General features: G+C 37.3%; 2 protein-coding genes across 5 annotated transcripts; both read right to left on the reverse strand.

Moving 5' to 3' along the window:
• Nucleotides 1-1,188: 1,188 nt before the first annotated feature.
• Nucleotides 1,189-4,925, reverse strand: LOC103963791 (zinc finger CCCH domain-containing protein 53). 4 transcript variants are annotated; one of them, XR_007260477.1, is made up of 9 exons: nt 4,062-4,925; nt 3,576-3,758; nt 3,318-3,497; nt 3,121-3,215; nt 2,762-3,031; nt 2,404-2,500; nt 2,087-2,307; nt 1,870-1,944; nt 1,189-1,615 (listed from the first exon to the last, which is right to left on the reverse strand). XR_007260477.1 is itself a non-coding variant. In XM_048590321.1 (9 exons), the coding sequence occupies exons 1-8, from the start codon at nt 4,847-4,849 to the stop codon at nt 1,886-1,888; spliced, it is 1,869 nt and encodes a 622-aa protein (XP_048446278.1). In that variant the 5' UTR covers nt 4,850-4,925; the 3' UTR covers nt 1,189-1,615; nt 1,875-1,885. The 4 variants fall into 4 exon arrangements, 3 of the variants coding, with proteins under 3 accessions (XP_048446278.1, XP_048446277.1, XP_048446279.1); XM_048590321.1 differs by having other exon boundaries at nt 1,875-1,920; XM_048590320.1 differs by having other exon boundaries at nt 1,870-1,920.
• A 7,307-nt stretch (nt 4,926-12,232) lies between these two features.
• On the reverse strand, nt 12,233-16,341 carry LOC103963792 (RNA-binding protein Y14). The gene is made up of 4 exons (XM_009376641.3): nt 16,026-16,341; nt 14,448-14,584; nt 12,722-12,870; nt 12,233-12,607 (listed from the first exon to the last, which is right to left on the reverse strand). The coding sequence occupies exons 1-4, from the start codon at nt 16,300-16,302 to the stop codon at nt 12,562-12,564; spliced, it is 609 nt and encodes a 202-aa protein (XP_009374916.2). The 5' UTR covers nt 16,303-16,341; the 3' UTR covers nt 12,233-12,561.
• Between the last annotated feature and the right edge of the window lie 2,221 nt (nt 16,342-18,562).

The following is an 18,562-nucleotide window of genomic DNA, read 5'->3' on the forward strand; positions in this document are numbered from 1 at the left end:
TATCATTAAACCGTGACGTCACACAGCAGTGAACGCTTTCTATTTTACTCTCTCCATCAAACCCTATAAGTCAAAAACAAAAATTGAGAAGCAAATGTTAAAATCAGAAAGGGGTCAGAGAAGGAAGGTCCAAAAAAGTCACTGAAACTGAAGGGGAAAGGAGTGCGTGGTGCCCAGATCGGCATGGATACCATTCAAAGGGCTTTCAGAAGCCATGTGAGGGACTGACTCTGTGGCCCTTCCTTTATATATTAACCCTTGTTTAAAACAAAAATTACAAAATAAGACAAAAGAAAGAGTCCTCCAAAAGCAACCCCCTTTACTCGCATGAATGGACAACTACTTCTTTTCTTTCTTTTGTTATTATTTTTACCCCTCCTTTTTGTCATAATTTTCCAAATGCGCATAAAGTTTTCTTTTCTTTTATGTTCAGACAGCCTAGCTCATATAATGGAGAAGAGATCCTTTCAGGAACTCTTATACCAATGTTACCGGATCAAGTGGTCCAGACTTTCGAAATTTCATTCAACGGTTAAAAATTATTATAACTTTTAAATGGTCAAAACAGGTAGACCGTTGGATAAAATTTCAAAAACCCGAATGATTTGATCCGGTAACCTTGGTGAAAATGATCCGAAAATGAACCAAAGATAATTCGATTGCTTTAATAGAAAAGATCCGAATATGATCTCTTTTTCATATAATGTAATTCTAGATTAAGCCTCAAGATGGAGCCAGAGGGACTCAGCTTTTTACCCTCCCTCCACTGAGTCATCTCCTCTGCTGCTTTTTCCTTTTGGGGGCTCCATTTCAGTACAATTGTTATGCTTCTGCCACACTTGCTCACTACTTTATTGGCTATCCCCAACGAATATTCTTTTCCCTTCTAATTTATGTGCTTCGTGTTCTTTTTACTTGAATGGTTACATTAAATTCATATTAACATTTTATATTATTTTTTAACAAAAACACAAAAACAAAAATAAAAATATGAAAGAAGTAGAAGAAAGAAGAGAAGACAGAAGAGAAAAGAATCCTACTCCATCTACAACAATCACCTCTCAATCTGATCCAGAGTTTACGTCTCTCTGGCAAAAAAAGGGAGCCCCTTAAATCAAACATGTACGGTCTCACACTAATTGGTGACATTCTAATTTAATAATTTATCTTCATGCGGAAGAAAAAAACTTAAATATAAATTTATATTTATTTACTTAGCCATAAACCGGTTACATATAAGTCTGAAGTGGTAAAATAAAAAGATAAGTAACCCTAAATTAAAATATCATATGAAAGTTGATATGTTACATTGTTACAGCTTGCTTGCTGTGGTCCAGCCAGCACATACCTATGGAGATAGGGCAGAGAGTACTGAAATAGACCCCACTAAAATAAATCAGTCCATCTGTTTTTTTATGTATACAATTAGGTATTATTATTCTAAATAGTATACATACATACATACATACATACATACATATATATATATATATATTAATGACAATAGTGATCTTGCTGAGATCTTGTCTGCAAGTTTGCTTTGATATAGGTATATGCTTTTGGCTATATAGCTAGACGATCTTTTTCTTCCTTTTGTAATCCTTCTCAATTGTTTCTGCAAATTAAGAAAGTATACAAAATGTAATTACTACCAAGAACGAGGGATTTTTTATGGTGCTCTGGAGTGTTCTTTACTCTGAATTTTAAACTGTTAAGTTATTAGTTCAAGATATAATGATCAAGATTCTTGTTCTAGAGTATATAGATACTCCGAAGCACCATAAAATTTTCACATGAGTGATCACTTTGGCTAGAATTGTGTATAATAAGCTTATAAGAATCTTGCAAGAGATTGAAATGTATGCTTACCCTACCAGTAGCAAGGTCATTTCTCCCCCAATGCTGCCCATGCTTGACTTTCTTAATTACATTCCAAAAGAAAACCTAAAATGTTAAAATTAATAATTTGTTTATTTTTTATTTTTTGGTCTTTATATGGATCATAGCAGTGGTAAAGCAAAGCATATGTGTATGTGTGTGTTTTTGTTTGTATTTTGTTATATGGGGAAAGAAGAAGTGACAGTACCTGGACATTTGGAAAGAACAGATTTTGGGGAATCTGCATTTGGGGTAGAAGTGGTGGGCAGTAAATTATCATTAATATTGTTAGAAGAAATGGTGGTGGTTCTGGTGAAGCTTTCAGTATTGACTTGTGCAGAAGCAGTAGTTGAGAAGACATTTATTTGGTCTCCAGCAGCTGATTTCTTTGGAGATGCAAATAGGTTATCAGGGAGAATGTGCTCCATACTGCTTTTCAAATAAAAAAAATGAATTAACATTGATTCGAACATTATATATTTATTCAGAAATTAATTTGAAGGTTAAATTTATTCTGCTCAAAACCTTTCATGCAGGCTAAAATCATCGCCATTGTTATCTTCATTTTCATGATTAAAAGTTGGATTCATCTCCTGCTGCAGTTTTTCAGCTTCATCATATTCTGCAAGAACATGCAATGTGAACAAAGCATAAATGAACTAAGCACCACTAATTGGTAATGGAAACCGATTTCACCACACCCATTTTCTCTTTCTGCACACAGCTTATTCCCGACCATTGAGTCCCCTGTAATTTACTCAGTCCAATCATCAAAAATAAGCAGGGGTGTGCATGTGGATAAGAAGGGTGTGGAAATCACTTCCCTTGGTAATGCAACTATCTTTCTACATCAAGAACTCTAGAAACACATTGATTAGCAAACCTTGTGGGACTTCTTCATTATTGCCTCTAGGTGAAAAATTGAAGGATTGATTTTTGGATGCATGTGACAAAGTGGGTGAAGGAAATGGAGACCCTTCTGATAAACCATTGTAGTACTGATTCTGATGATGAAGATTGTTGGGTTTGATGCCTAGAAGTTGGAGGTTCATAAGTCTCCTTTCTTGGATTTCAATGGCTTGCTGCAACTTAGCCTGGTCCTCTAATTTCCTTCTCAAAAGCATGTCTTGTGTATTGTAAAACGTTCTTGATCCTACAAAGACATCAAAGAAAATAAGATTCATAGTGAATCCTCATTTTACATGAGCTGTTGTATACCATCAAAGGACCATGTTTTCTTACCAGGATTGAGATCATAATGCTCTCTTGAATCGATCGCGGACAGGCTTCTACACAGATGGTAGTCTTCCCTCTCAAATTGTTGGTGTTGTTGCTTCCTGGAATTGTCAATTCAAAGCAAAATTAACAATGTGGAAGGAGGAAGGCAAAAATTGTAAAAGCAAAAACGAAACCAGAAGACTCAAAAATGCACAACTTACTTGTCTGGGATTTTGCCTTTCTCCTTGTAAGGCTTCACAAGCACCCGAGAATCGCATACGAAATGAGGATTCCCTTTCGCCAAAATGATCTTCACAGTCTCGGAGTAGACGAATGTAACAAATCCAAACATCCTCTTTTGCTGGTATGGAATCCTCACATCTTGCACTGGTCCATAAATGCTTCAAAACCACACAAGTTCTCAGTTTTAAGTACTTCATCAGGTTGCTAGAAGGAGAAAAGAAAAACCATTTAATTACCTAAAATAATTAGAGACATCTTCTTCTCGAAATGTACTATCAGCTGGAAATGTCAAGTAGATCTGCCTTGAACTGTGATTGACATTTCCTCCCAAATTTAAAGTCGAAAAATCGTTTCGATCATGTTGGTATCTCCCAAACTTGTGAACTTCATCACCCATCATCAATGCAGATGCTGCTGACCTGAAAAAACACATGAAAAATCCAAACAAAATTCATTTAGAGGCAATAACTTTATGCAAAAGTTAAATTTAGTAAGAACCAAGCTTGAAGGACATTTTATTAGAGTGTGGTCAGTTTTTTTACTGAAAATTTGCAGCGGAAAGTATGGAAAGTTAAAGACGACTTGATCTGCTTTATTCGTAAAACTGAAGCGAAACACAAAGTAGATCGGAACATCATACCCCAAATGATTCCGGATAAACAACCAAAAACTGTAAATACATTTAACTACCACTTTAGTTAATATTACAAGTATATATATACCTTGGAGAGTCATTTTGTTGTTGCATAAGAAAATCCATGCACTTGTTGTATGGGAAGGAGGAAGCATCACCACCGCGGCCAGCCATGAAGTGTGACACTGCAGCCAGTTTCTGCTGCTGAGCAGCGGCATTGGATCTGATTATCTCCTGGCACTGTCCAATCACATTGGCATTGCCTGGAGAAACAACATTAACTGAGCTGCCGCCGTGGAGAAAACGGCAGGTGCTGCCGTTTTTACAGAACCCTCTTGAATAATACAAACATGGTTTCCATCCACCCCCAGAATTCAAATCTTCAGATCCATAAAACAAGTCATCAGTTTTTGGATCACTGAGAAAAGAAAGATTGCTCTGAAACTGGTATTTGTCAACAACTTCGCTACTAGAAGCACAGAGAGAAGTAGGGTTAGTGTTTTTGGTAAGAATACTGGCATAAGACGGAGAAGAAGCAGCAGAGGGGCTTACGGAATTGGAGAGGCTCCAAAGGTTTGAGGAAGAAGAGGAGGAGGAGGAGGAGAGGGACAAAGGGGTAGGCCTAGAGATGGGATTGAAAGTAGCAGAAGTAGTGGTATAAGTAGTAGTAGGGTTGTCGGAGGGAAGAAGGGAGAGTTGGGTTTTGGCGTTGAGGATGAGATTGTGCAGGAGAGTTTCTGGTCCAAATGCCAAGCGTATCATCTCCTTGTCGCCATGGTCTTGCAGCAGAAGGCACCCCATGATTTTTGAGGCATTTTCTGGATCCAAGCTTTGGATCCTTGAGAAAACAATCTTGGTAGCTTCATAAGAATCCATGGAGAAAAACAACACAAACAACTTGAATGTGTTTTCTATAGAGAGAGATTGAGGGGGGGGGGGAGAGAGAGAGAGAGAGAGAGAGAGCAGTGGATCAGTGGAGTGAAGCTGGCCCTTTTGTTTTTATATATACACATATACGTATATGTACATACAATAATAAAAAGAAGGGGAGCAATAATGGGGTGGATGATTATTTTAGTATAATGATTGTTATTGGGTATACAAAAAGGGAAAAGGGATTTTATCCGGATCCATTCTATTTAATCATTTTTATCAAATAATTTGGATTCTAAAATTTTGATCTAACGATTAAAAACACACACTCATTTTAAAAATTATAATAATTTTAACTATTAAATCAAATTTCAAAAATCTGAATTATTTAATAAGAATGATTAGATAAAAAGATCCGTCCCTGTCCGACAAAAGGAGAGGCAAATGTATGAGTGAGTAGGTGAAGCTTTATTTAAGGACTAGATTAAGCTGTGGTGGTTTCAACTTGAAGATGATTTGGTGGAACAAAAAAGAAAAGAGAAAGTATCAATTCAATTCAAGGGTGCCTTGATGACAGCACAAAAATCCTGCACAAGCTGCAGCCTTGGGAGAGTAAACTAGCTCTCACAGTCTCACTCACTCACTCACTCACTCACTCGTTACTTTCTCCATCCTCCATTCTCTCTCTCTCTCTCTCTCTCTCTCTCTTTCTTGAACATGGTAGTTTCTTCAAGGTTTTGTTGTCTTTACACAAAGAGACAAAACTAGACAAAGTGGGAGAACTGAAAATTGCTCCTCGTGGCAAAAAAATAGAAATTAAATCCTTGTGTTCAGATCTATTAGGAATCAAATTCAAAATTAAAAGTTTCGATAATTCTTTTGTTAATAGGTTGCACATGAGTCCTCACATGTGAGTTAAATCTGCCATTTTCTTGTACCTTTCAATTTTGTACTGAGAACAAAGAAAGAAAGAACTGAAACCTTCTCCACCGTCATGCGTCACCCCCAAGTTTTCCCAATCAAGATCGACGTACCCCACAGTCACAGCCAATTGTAGCTAGTTGATCCAACCAAGGAGACCAATCTTTTAAGATGCATCATGTTAAACCAATTATCAGTCGTATTTTTTGTTTTGCTGGTCCAACCAAGGAGACCAAACTTTTAAGATCCACCATATCAAACCAATTATCTGTCGTATTTTTGGTTTTGCAGGCGTTACTTGCTTTGGATTGGGATTGTTCATAAGAGGTCAGCCTAGTCGATTTCAGGTGGTAGAGAGAGAGAGTGTGTAAGATAAAACATATTTTTAGAAGTCGTGTTCTTCATTCATTCAACTAATGTATATGTAGTTACAAATACAGAGGGTTCAAACAAGATTACAACTCTTTTGAATACTATTTGATATGTATATCCGCAAATGACAAATATTTGAATTTAAGCTATAAAAAAGTCATAGACCCGATTTGGAAATAAGAGTGGAGGAGTAGTGACACGCCCTAATCCCGATGTCTGAAGGACAACGGTATGGCCATATGTTGGCCGACACCCGAGGGTGACACAAGCCATTTCATGAATGCATATGCTAAGAACATGTGAAACATGCATATAAATTTCGCACGTAACTACGCAATGTAATATTCAAATACAAACCTTACAAAATGATATAATAATATTCAACTGCCAAGTTAATAATAGTGATAATGCAAGACATGTTTAGAGCATACTACTAATTTAGAATACAAACAAAAGGTACAATAGAAGGTGCTATTACAAGAGATGTCCAACGCGGAGAAGAGGACACGAGTTCACTAATATGGGAATGCCTCGTAGCTCGGATGATATGCCTCGTTCTTAGGTCTTAAGGGGGCGCAAAACAAAACATGGGCGGACCAAGTTTATATATATAGTAATACTAAAACAGTTATTCATCAACGTACTAACCCTCAGTTTATGAAAACTCATATAGCATAATAAGTAATAGGTTTTCCGAAAACCCTAGCATGCTATAAAACCTTCATAAAACATAACTCATATATAGTGTGCTTAGTAGTGGTATCACAATTGCCCGAAGGCATATATAAATATCTTTCGTCTGAAGGCATATATAAATCTTCCGCCCGTAGGCACTACATTGTCTGCCCGAAAGCATACACAAATCTTTCGCTCGTAGGCACTAGATCGCCTGCCCGTAGGCACTACATCGCCCGCCCGAAGGCAATATATCATTTTCCCAAAGGCACACATGTATGAATATCCACTAAGCAAGCACATAAAATCATGAACATAATCCTTCCAAAATATATCACATCAGAGCTCAATAACTCAAACATCATATCATAAATCATATTCATAAATATTTGAGTAACATAAATTCGATAAAGCATGATATTTCATAAAGCATAAATCTAATTTACTCATAAACGTCGTAGTCATAAAATCATGCTTTTCATGTATGCATTTCTAGTAATAAAATCATGCATTTTGGAAAGGGTCCACTCATAGATACACTCTCATCGAAGAGCCATTCGAACTAGGGTGGACGGAAACGCCACTAACAAACGCACCTAAGCACATAAAGGGACCAATTAATAAAATTATACTAAAACGATTGAATTTGGAAAAATGGAGGTTGTAAACGGATTTAGGACGAAGAAAAACCTAAAGGGAACCTCGGGTACTGTCTCGCACTACCATAGGGTGGCGGCTTGGAAGGCCACGAGCCACAACACGTGTCGCCACACGCCAAGTTGGGTCGCTGAACAAGTTGTCAGGGTCGCCGTCCACAGCGACGGAGCACAGTACCTCCAACGAAGGCGCGTGTGTTCCATGTGCCAGCCATGGCAAACACCCAAGCGCGCCTACGTGTTGACCTAGAAACTGGGAATCGGTCGGGTCGAATCATATCCTGGTCAGATCTAAGTTTTGGGTTTTCTTGGTTGGGCCAGTTTCTGGGCTTGGTTTAGTGGGCCAAAGTTTTGGGTTGGGCCAGAAAATATGGTCTAAGGGTTTAGGTCGGGTAGAAAGGTTGGGCTAGGATTTAGGTCAGGTCAACCCGGTTTCAGGTTGTGGGTCAGCCGGAAATTGGGCAGAGCTTTTAGAGCTCCGTTCGAGCTTATTTCTTCACCATTTTCAACATACAAGCTATGGAAATTAAGCTTAGGACGAGAGGAAGAAGTTCGTACCATTTTGGAGATGTGTCGTGGCCGGAGTTGGTCAAAAAATCGTTTTGAATACACGGGTTCTCGTCGGAATTTGGGGAAAGCTCACTCCGAGCTATTTATGTGTTTAACAAGTATGTACAACTTAAAACAAGCTTCAATCTAACCTTAAAACACACCCCAAAGGTTTCAAGGGACTTACCCACGTCAGAAAAGCCACAAAACACGTTGGGGTTCGTCGGGAGAGGTGTGAACAGTGACTTTATCACTGTTGAGGTTCCACGGTTTGGCACAGGGGTTTCAAGGTCTCCGCATCCAGTTGGTGAGGGTTGTGGATGTTGTTGTTGAACTCGAGGAGGAAGAGTAGAAGTTGCAGAAAAGAGAGAGCTCGGGGTAGAACTTAAGGGAAAGAGAGAAAGTGAGGGGGAGAGAGAGTGAGGGATAAAGAAATCAGAAAAAAAGGAGGGAATCCGGATAAGGACAGGGATAAGGGGACAAGAATCCCTATGTGGGTCCCACGGTTTGCAATTTAAGATTGCATAATATGAAACACAAAATATCCGAAAAATGTTCGACGTTTCGAAGTAAAATCTTCGTTACAAATCCAATTTCAAATCCGTTCACGCTTACGCGTTCGTGGCGATGAGTACGATAAGAATAAATTATTAAAATTAAAACTACGCGTTTCGACGAGGTGGTCAGCGAAAGTCAACTCAAGGGTAATTCGGTAATCTAATAAATCCGATGATATGAACATACAACAAATTAATGATGGGGTTTCACAAGTAGAGAGAAGAAAGATAGAGAGATCACATGGAAGATGAGTTGGTGAAGAGGATATACAGGCAACCGGAGTTTCTATTACTGCCCAACCATAACCCTAACTTAGGCTAAAACTAAAAGGATGATGAAATGACAATTGTAGCCCTTCAATAGAAGAATTAACATAACTTTCAATTTTGGGCTTGAACCTAACGGATCTCATAAGAAAGGTTTAATTCCCTTTTTTTTTTTTTTTTTTTTTTAACTTAAGAGCAGTCTTCAGAATATCCTTGTTGAGGCCTAAAAATGTCACATGCAAGCCTAATGAAGCCTCAAAGCCTAATCGCTATACGAGCCTCAAGTCAAGCCCGAATACATGCAAAAGTGTGGAATCAAAGGAATATATTTGCAATCATGCCACGCTACGGTAATTAAGCCAGGAATTTATGTAAATCACACCATGCCCATGCCTATTTATCACGCCAAGCTCTATCACGCTAACTACTACTCACGCTAAAATAAGCCCAAGTCATATGCTCTGGGTTTGCCAAGTGAATTGTGGTGTGAATGGTTACGGAAGTTTATCGGGCCTACGTAGAGTCAAGATTATGAAAGGCTTTTGGTTGCTTGGGAGCCCAAAGATCCAAGCCCATAACCTTTGCAGTCCATGAGGACAAGTTTGAAAGAGATAATCAACTTAGTTTCCCCCTTTCCCTAGGAATTAACTTTACCAACTTAGTTAGGAGTGAACCAAGTTCTTTAGTCATAGAATCACGTGAAGAGCCAACAAAGCATGCATTAATGGCTGACTTTCCTATCTTAGTTCATGCAGAAGATCAACGCACAAAAGCCATGAGGTGCACAACCAGAAGTAGTGTCTGTGAAAGGCTGACCTGAGAAAACAGTGCCATGGGAAGAAGACATGATGCAGGTTTCATGAGGTGGTAGCGTCTAGCCATCTTGCACCAAAACAGAGGTTGCTAGAGAACTAGGGGAAAATGGGAGAAAGGACTAAGCCACAATTAGAGATTCCTTAGGAACCTTAGAAAGGAATCATTTAACTAGAAATATAGATCAGAAGCCATTAGAATGGGCTAGAACATCGTAACAGAAAACCTCAAAATCTAGAAAGCAACACCCCTGCAACCTCAATGTTTTTTCCATAGCTTTTCCTCTGAGTATTCTATCCATTAGAAACCTTGTTACCACCCTAGGAAACCCAGATTATCCAACCTAAAATACCATATAACCATGCAAACTCTCTCTCTCTTTCATGCTAAACTGATAAACTTCTAGCTTCCACACCATACCTCACTTAAGCAAGCCATTATTTGCTTAATCATGCTAATCTTCGAGTCATTGATCTAATGGGGATATTTCCTAAGATGAGCTAACTTTTTTGAGATATTCCAAGACTTGGTATGAAACCGAACGAAGGGAGACGAGAGAAAGTTCTCAAAGGCGACGTCCACCTTGACTTAAAAGTCCCCCAACAATCCTATTATCACGAGGACTATTAATCTGATTTGGCCAAATATATGTGTACAAAGAGAGTTAAGGTATAAAGACAATTGAAATAGGATATGAGTCATAACAAAAATACTACTATATAATACAATTCTAAATATCATGAAAGATAACTCGATTAGTGCTTCCATTTTAATTGGTGCATAGATCTCACGCATGTCCACTTGTTGAGCAGGTTGTAAAACAATCTACTCGAGCCTTCCTTAGTAAGTGCATCTGACAATTGATATTCGATCTTCACAAAAGGAAACATAATAATCTCAACTTCTAAATTCTCCTTAGTAAGTGCATATGACTTGTTAAGGATCATATAATAGCTCATGTAGCGTAATTTTTACTTAGAGTTGTATTAGATGGGCATTAAAACCATATTTTTCATTGGTGATCTACAAGAGAACATTTACATTACATAGTTTACTTGGTGACTTAACAAGCGTCACTATAGTGGTATCTCAAATTTGATTAGATAGTAACCTGATTCGATTTTGAAGAAAATTAGGTAGATTAGTGTTTTTTCTTTGATACTTTTTTTCGAATTTTATTGGGAAGAGGAAGGGTTCGAGACTCTTATAATAATTATGGAAAAGAGAAAATTTCGAACCCGAGACGTATGAGTAAAAACTCAACACTCTATCACTAAAATATTGGACCACAAGCAAGTAGATTTGTGTACTTACTTAAAGCTCAGAGTTGAGCCCAGACCACACTTATCTTGACCTTTTGTTGTATGTTAGGATTATTTCAATTAAACCAAAGTGTGCATAATAATTGGGTTGCTGGCAAAAAGTTAAAGAGGTATCTGCGAAGAACAAAAATTGCATGCTTGACTAACATGCTTATATTTTCTCTACTCATTTGGGAATAGACTTTGGGAGGTAATATCATTTTTAAACTCAAACTCAATTAATAGTACTTTGCTTCTTCTTAAACTCATTTAAGGATCATACTCCTCTATGGAAACCATTAGAAAGAAAGATTATGCTCATTATGTTCACTATCAAGTGATGAGAAATGTAAATACAAGAAAATAATCTAAGGATGCACGTTATCTAATTTTTGGATGTAGTTAGAAAGTAAGGGATTTGACTATAATACTTTCATGTATTTAATACAATCACTATTTTATTGATCGGATACTTGTATTAAATACATATGTTCACATAAATTATATATGCTCGTCGGGTAATAATTGTAATGCATACATAAAAGTATTGTAACCAACTTATTTGAAAACATTCTAGAGTCATTTCATATTAGAGCGAACAAATCATTTATTTTTAGAGTGTCACTAAAAAAAAGTATGGGCTGAAAGCCCACATCTTCAACATAGGGCTATGGCCCTGCTTCTGTTCACAACAGCACATGAGAGACAAAAGCCTCTACAAAGTAAAGGGTTTTCGACCGCGGTGGTCGAGATGAGGGATACGCCGCCGCCTTCACTTCCATGACTCTCTGACCGACTTCCCCCAGAATATCTTCAATACATTTGTCGCCGCCGCCGCAAGCCTTTCGAATCCATCCTTCAGGGAACTTCGGTAGGTCCAGACAGATTTCTCTCGATATATAACCAAAACAAAGATCGCCAATATAAACCGTCGAAACTAGTTCAATGCTTCCACCCATGACCCTCAAGTGGCTGCTCCTTATTGCAGCAGCGATGAGGTTTGTTTCAACCCGACATGACGGACGTTATCATACATTCATCATTGCATCTAATATGCAATGAGCCTCGTATTTTAATGTTGCAAAACAAAAGACCAAAAGTAAAACAGACAATAGACTAAAACCCTGAAACAACAAAAGCCTAGGGTCCATTTCCTGCGTTATAAGCACTAGCCAGCCTCTCCACACGGGCGAGAGGCCTTTTTTTATCTCATGACAGGATGACACTTTGATCTAATGTTCTGCCAATATACAACTGAGGGGAAAAAGAAACAAGAAACATAAAACTTGATACATAAATGAAGGTTAAACTACATTTAAAGTTACAAAATTCATGGTCTTAGCAAGCAGCTTCAAAGTCACATAAAAAGTAAATCACACTTAAGGAAACATCCACATGTTAACAAAAACAAATCCCTGAACCGGAAAATCATCACTTGAAACCACAGTAAGGAAAAAAGTGGCGGCTCCCGAGCATAATTAGAGATGAATCCATAAAACAAGTGAATTGCACACACCACCTCACAGCTCTAATAACTCGAGGATAAAACATCCTACCCCCTGTTTGAAATCGGGCCCCCTCATGATGTAAATGGGCACACCACATTAGTATCTCCTCCTAGGACTCCTTGAGCGACGTTCTCTTAGTGGTCTGCATAAATTAAAAATGTTAACACATGATGTTTAAAGAAACATGTGCCTTAAGCATTATTATAAAGTCCCTATACTGTACGAAAATTTCACAAGATTTGGTGTAAATTAAAACCTTGAGTTCTTCCTGGATCCATCAAGGAAGGATCCATTGCTGAAGGCCCAATCAACAGTTAAAACTTGTGTAAGTAACGGTTCTCCGTTCATTTTGTCTATCGCAGTTTTTGCCTCTTTAAAACTCTCATATTCAATCAGCGCATATCCCTGATACAAAAAATAATAATAATTCACATTAAGTCACCAAAGAACTATTATTTAACTTCTGACTAAGAAACCGGTCAAAACACTGTCTGAAAGCCTTCTAATCATCCACATTGTCATATGAATTTAACGGTGCATCACCAAAACAAAAGCATGAAATAAGCCCATTAGAATGTCAAATAGCATTCTTCCCATCCTATATTATTGTATGAATACAGAACTACTTATTTTTCTGAAAATAGAACAACAAAAACTGCACTTCCTAAAGAAATTTAGACTCGAGCAATATATGGATTTGACTGTTCAAAAGCTTATTGCGAGATGCAAATATACCGTGGCTCAAGAAAGATGACTGCTTAACATTTTGATACAAAATCATATTCTTTGCTTTTACTGGAACAATATTATCACAGATGTACATACGCACTTAACATCCGAGCGAGCAGTTTCAGCATTTTAACATTTCCATTCCACAATAGATTGTTTTTATTATTGGGTCCACTAGGATGTAAGAACTCCCAGTTTAGTTGCTTACCAAAATAACAGAAGGTCCATTATACGTAATAGATTTTTATTCAAACTTTTTAAGTTCATAAGGCAAAAACCAACACCCACACCCCCCTACTTCAACTCTATACCATCAGAGCACCTGATTAATGTAACAAAAGGTTCTGATCACACAGGTATATAAAACCCCCGTTTTAGGATTTGGAGCCTTTAGGTTTCCAGTTTAAATAAATAAAAAAGAATTAGCTAGGTAATACAGGGAATACAAGGTTTCTAGTATCCATTATAGAGCTTAAAAAGATTATGTAGTCTAGACTTGGGTCAAAATAGTGGCCAATATACCACATAAAGAAGGTGGGAACAGGATATGAGGATATATCCGTCCATCCTCTTACCATAAAAGCATTAAGACATTATAAGGCAAAAGCAATGTTTAATCAAGCTTCATAATTGATCTAATTAGATGAGGTGGCTTATAGAGTATGCTCTAGGAACCATGTAACATCGATAAAATGAATTGGCAGAGAGAGACCCAGAATGTGGGCTACTTTTATGACAAGAAAAGGCAAGTTTCTGACTTCCTCTTTACCCAATTCTTATTTGAAAAGAGAATGACCGCTTCTGAATTCCCATTTTAAACAGTCAGAATAGGTCATAAGCCTTTTGGCCTTCACTTCTTAGAGTTAAACCACCACCCTAACATGTTGAGCTCCCCTTGTTCTTGTACAATCCTTTTTGTGTGTGTTTTGGGAGGGAAAGGGAGGGGGGGGGGGGTGTGTGTGGTGTGGTTGGTTCTAGTTCCAATCTTGTAATTATAAGGATTGATAATCCAACAGCTCAATTCAAAAGCTCCATGGTCTTATGCAGATTCAGTCAGTTCTGTTAATTTTCAAAAACTTATTTCCATCCTTGTCTAGAAAAGATTTAAGAATCTCACCCACAACTTTTTTTTTATGTTCTGGTATTCTCCATATTCTATAACTGATTAATTACTTATTACCACTGTTTTTCAATAATTTTAGACAAATGCATATCCAAATTTCATGGTATAGATAATGAAAGTACTATCATACCTTCACAAACCCGGTGCGGCGATCAAGATTTAAATGCAAATTTTTTATCTCCCCATATTCACCAAATGCATCTTGTAGGTGGTCCTCTTGGGCCTCTTCATGTACCCCAGTGACCAGAATAATCCATCCCTCAACAGCTGTACACATTTACAAAATGAAAGAAAGAAACTGTCAGCGGATGCAAAGGTCAACTATATGTAAGTAAGATTAATTCCTCTATGGCTACAAAAATATAGAAAATTCTATGATAGTTTAATGAAAAGGTTCTCTGTAAACCACACAAGAATTTAATTCTTGACTGACCAAAATCAAAACAATTGGAATTTATTCTAAATAATTCGACTATTGAGGCCTTAGCATTACCGAAAGAAGTCTAACAAGCAATGGAAGGCAAGAATGGGCCAAATTAATATAATTGCCTTCATAGTTGAGATAAAGAATGAATTCATGACTTGGTACACATTCAAGCAGCTTCTTCCAGTAGGTAGAATTACGGGCCACCAACCCAATATCAATGAGAGAACATATTACCCACTAGAGGTCGAAATGAAACAGATTACAGTTGAATCTTAATGTTTAAATTTGAACTAGTAAAAGAAATAGCAAAGACGTAGGCGAGATAATGAACATAAAATGAGGCTATATACACACCAACAAGGAAAATAAAAACGGAAAACTTGATTTCCAAATAAGTAGGACACTATTATTTTTGCACAGAATGCTGAAGTGGATCTAGACTGCAATATGGTAGGCCATGCTTAACAAAAGAAGCCTAGTCCATAGAGGTTTATTTTAAATCTCTAGACAAGCATTTCAAGTTTTCAGTTAATAGAGAAAATATGATTTAACCCATCATTGCAACAAAGAATCTTCTTTTTCCGATAGAGGAGGAAAGAACATGAGGTTTAAAAGTCATAAGCTTTCAAGTGAGAAGAAAAAGAAAAAATAAAGAAAAGATATGGAAAATTGAATGATTTTCTGCCCCTTCGAGAATGAGCTTCCCATATTCTTAGTAGCTCCAAATAAATCCAGAAATTAAAGTCATAACCCACCCTTCCTACACATCACATCTTATGCATTTGCAGTGTTCCTTTCTAGTCATACCCACAGATGTTATACTCAGTCCCAAATTTTAAAGCATTTAAACACATTTTGACTGCCATTATGCTCCAAATTTCAACTTGCTGCCACACACACACACAGAGATATACCTAATTACCCCAATAAATCCGGACAAACAAAAACGAAGAATGCTACAAACCCAGCTACCAATCCAATCTAAAACCTGTTTCCATCACATAAAACTCCAAGAATCCTAAAACCCTAGCTACCAGAAAATTCTAAAAATTGAAACTTTCCCAAAACATACAATCCAAGCTACCAATCAATCAGGAATCTCTTTCCATCAGATAAAACCCCATGAATTCTAAAATAATAGCTACCAATCAATTCTAAAATTGAAACTTTTCCCAGTACCAAAATGCAACAAAAACAAAATATACATATATATATATATATATATATAGAGAGAGAGAGAGAGAGAGAGAGAGAAGATGGGTGGAGGGAGAGGGGATTTACATCGTTGGGGTTCAAGGCCGTTGGAGGAGTTGAGAGAGTCGAAGTGGGATGCAGTGAGGCGGCTGTTACGGTCGGCATTGAGATCTTCACGGAATCCGCGACCTTTGGTCTTCTTAGGGGCGGCAGACGCCGCTCCGACGCCGGTGATTGCGGACTTGAGCTTGGGGAGTGGTGCCCTGGGGGAGGCGGAGGGCTCGGCGTCGACGGCTCCGTCCTCGTCCATGAGGTCATCATCTTCGGGCTCGAAGTCCACCGTTTCTACATCTCCGCTCGCCATAGCTGATGCGCTAGCAGCTCTGGAGGGTTCTAGTTTAGACGAGGAAGCGAAAGGGCATAAGGGTTTGGGAATTGGGACGATTGGGATTTATGGGTTTTGCATTGGGCTTTTGAGGAGACGATTGTCGTTATTATTATTATTATTATTTTTAACAAACATATCATTACTTTAACCTTACAACGAGTTAATAATAATGTGGTTCAAATTTACCTATGATGAAAATTCAACCTAAGATCTCTCACTTATAAGTAAAGATAAAAATCACTAAACCGTAATACTAAGTGGCTGATTGTCATATTGAACGAGATATTTTTCAGTATAATCTATACACAGAATGATATACCACGTGTCACTTTACAAATTGTGAGATAAGTATGTTAAAAAGTTAATAACTTGAAAACCCACTAAACTGTAATACTAAGTGGCTGATTGTCATATTGAACGAGAGATTTTTCAGTATAACCAATACACTAGAATGATTTTTCAGTATAACCTATACAAATTATAAGATATGTGTTAAAAAGTTAATAACTTAAAAAATAAAATTTCTCACCACTTCTATAAAAACACGTGGTGTGCACCCATGTTCTTGTCATAATGAAATTTTTTCATATTGAACAAATTTTGGTTTTGATGATTGGACTAGTACGATATTCTTATCAAACAAAAACTGAAACCAATTTGAACAAATTAAAAAAAATTGAACCGAACCAAAATCATTTAATTTGGTTTCAATTTTAGTGGTTCGAGAATCGAACTAAATTGTATGTATATTAATGTTATTTATTTATTATGTTGAATATTTTAGTATTTGTTTGGTATCCCACTTGAGTTCAACTTTTTTAAAGTTTTAGGTTTTGAATTCTTGATTGGTAGGACTCTTTTTAAAAATTGAATTCAAAACTAACTTAAAAACATAGGTTATTTCTGAAAAAACTCTAAAAACTCATTTTTAGAGTTTTTATGTTCACTCCTCAAAATCTTTTTTTGCTCTCCTAACCTTCTCTTTTTTTCTCTCCCGACCCTCCCTTTTTTCTCTCCCCACATCACATCCTATCTTCTCTCTCTTCTCAGCCTTTGTCTCATCACCCTCTCTTTCTTCTCACTCCTCACCTTCTCACTGCAATTTTCTACTCTCTCCCTCACCTCCTCGCCCTCTCCTTGCCAACTATTTCGTCTCTCCTCTTTCCCAATTCTCTTTCTCCTCTAATTTTTGCTTAAGGAAGTTTGAATTCAAACCAAAAAATTCATTTTTGAAAACTCAACCAAACAAATTTTTGAAATTTTGAGATTTAAAAGAAAACTGTTTTTAAGTGATGTTATTTGAAAATTATTTATAGAAACAATCAAAGTTTTTTGGTAGGATACCAAATGGGCCTTATTTTTTAAACCCAATTTCAAGCCCAATTTCTAAACCCAAATATGTTAAAAGCTAAAATTCAAGTCCATTTTAAAAAAGGGTCTTCTTACTACAAACCCTTGCATATTCTTTTCTCCCTCCTTTCTTATTTTCTTTCCAAGCCGCATCTTCTCTCCCTCGTCTTTCTTCTTTCTTTTCTCCTTTTCTTTCTCCCCAACAGACCCATCTTGGTTATGTTTGGTTAATATTTGAACCTTAGGCTGCAAGTATGTGGAAGCCCAAAGATGCCTGATTAAAAGAAGACTTGCCCGAAGCCTAACATCAAGCCTAAAGACAAATTGGCGTCTTCCCATTAATGCATAGGTCATGTGCCTATGATTTAAATGTCAAGTGATGGGGACTAACTCACAATCAGCCAAAAAACATTTTTAAGTGGCAATACAAGTAAAAAGCTGATGACTTACTGCTCTCTAAGTGCTTTCGGGTAAGAGCAAAGTCACTGCAGTCGGGCTAATCTGCCTATAAAAGGAGGAAGGGCCCTAGAGACAAGGACACTTAACCAATCAAACAAGCAAACATACAAACTCTGTTCTCAAGCCAGATTTGCAACTAAAAGCTGCAATCAGCCTAGATCTCAGTCCTTTTCAGGACCGTTCCCTACAAAAGCCATCTTTTATCTAGTTTAAATCTCTACTATTACCCTTAGTGGCGTAGTATCGATTCCCTTGTGAAAACTTGTTTACCATCGATCCCTTTTTAGCGAATAAACCTTGTAAACTCAAAAGAGAAGTGATTGCAAGAAGTTCAACCTTGCCCGACAAGGTGAAATCTTGCTCAAAGCTCTTTGTTTGTTTTATAAGTTAATAAATCTACTGCTTAATGTCTTTTCCAGCATATTTG

The sequence above is a fragment of a genome, unplaced genomic scaffold, assembly GCF_019419815.1.
Source record: "Pyrus x bretschneideri cultivar Hongxiangsu unplaced genomic scaffold, Pyrus_bretschneideri_v1 Contig31, whole genome shotgun sequence".
NCBI lineage: Eukaryota > Viridiplantae > Streptophyta > Magnoliopsida > Rosales > Rosaceae > Pyrus > Pyrus x bretschneideri.

Excerpts from the sequence above, each read along its gene's own strand:
- LOC103963791 (XM_048590321.1), bottom strand. The coding sequence starts at position 4,849 with ATGGATTCTTATGAAGCTACCAAGATTGTTTTCTCAAGGATCCAAAGC. Across the intron at positions 3,032-3,120 it reads GCATTATGATCTCAATCCTG|GATCAAGAACGTTTTACAAT; the intron begins GTAAGAAAACAT and ends ATGTCTTTGTAG. Across the intron at positions 2,308-2,403 it reads GATTTTAGCCTGCATGAAAG|TATGGAGCACATTCTCCCTG; the intron begins GTTTTGAGCAGA and ends TTTGAAAAGCAG.
- LOC103963792 (XM_009376641.3), bottom strand. The coding sequence starts at position 16,302 with ATGGCGAGCGGAGATGTAGAAACGGTGGACTTCGAGCCCGAAGATGAT. Across the intron at positions 12,871-14,447 it reads GCCGCACCGGGTTTGTGAAG|GGATATGCGCTGATTGAATA; the intron begins GTATGATAGTAC and ends TTTTTGTATCAG. Across the intron at positions 12,608-12,721 it reads GGATCCAGGAAGAACTCAAG|ACCACTAAGAGAACGTCGCT; the intron begins GTTTTAATTTAC and ends TAATTTATGCAG.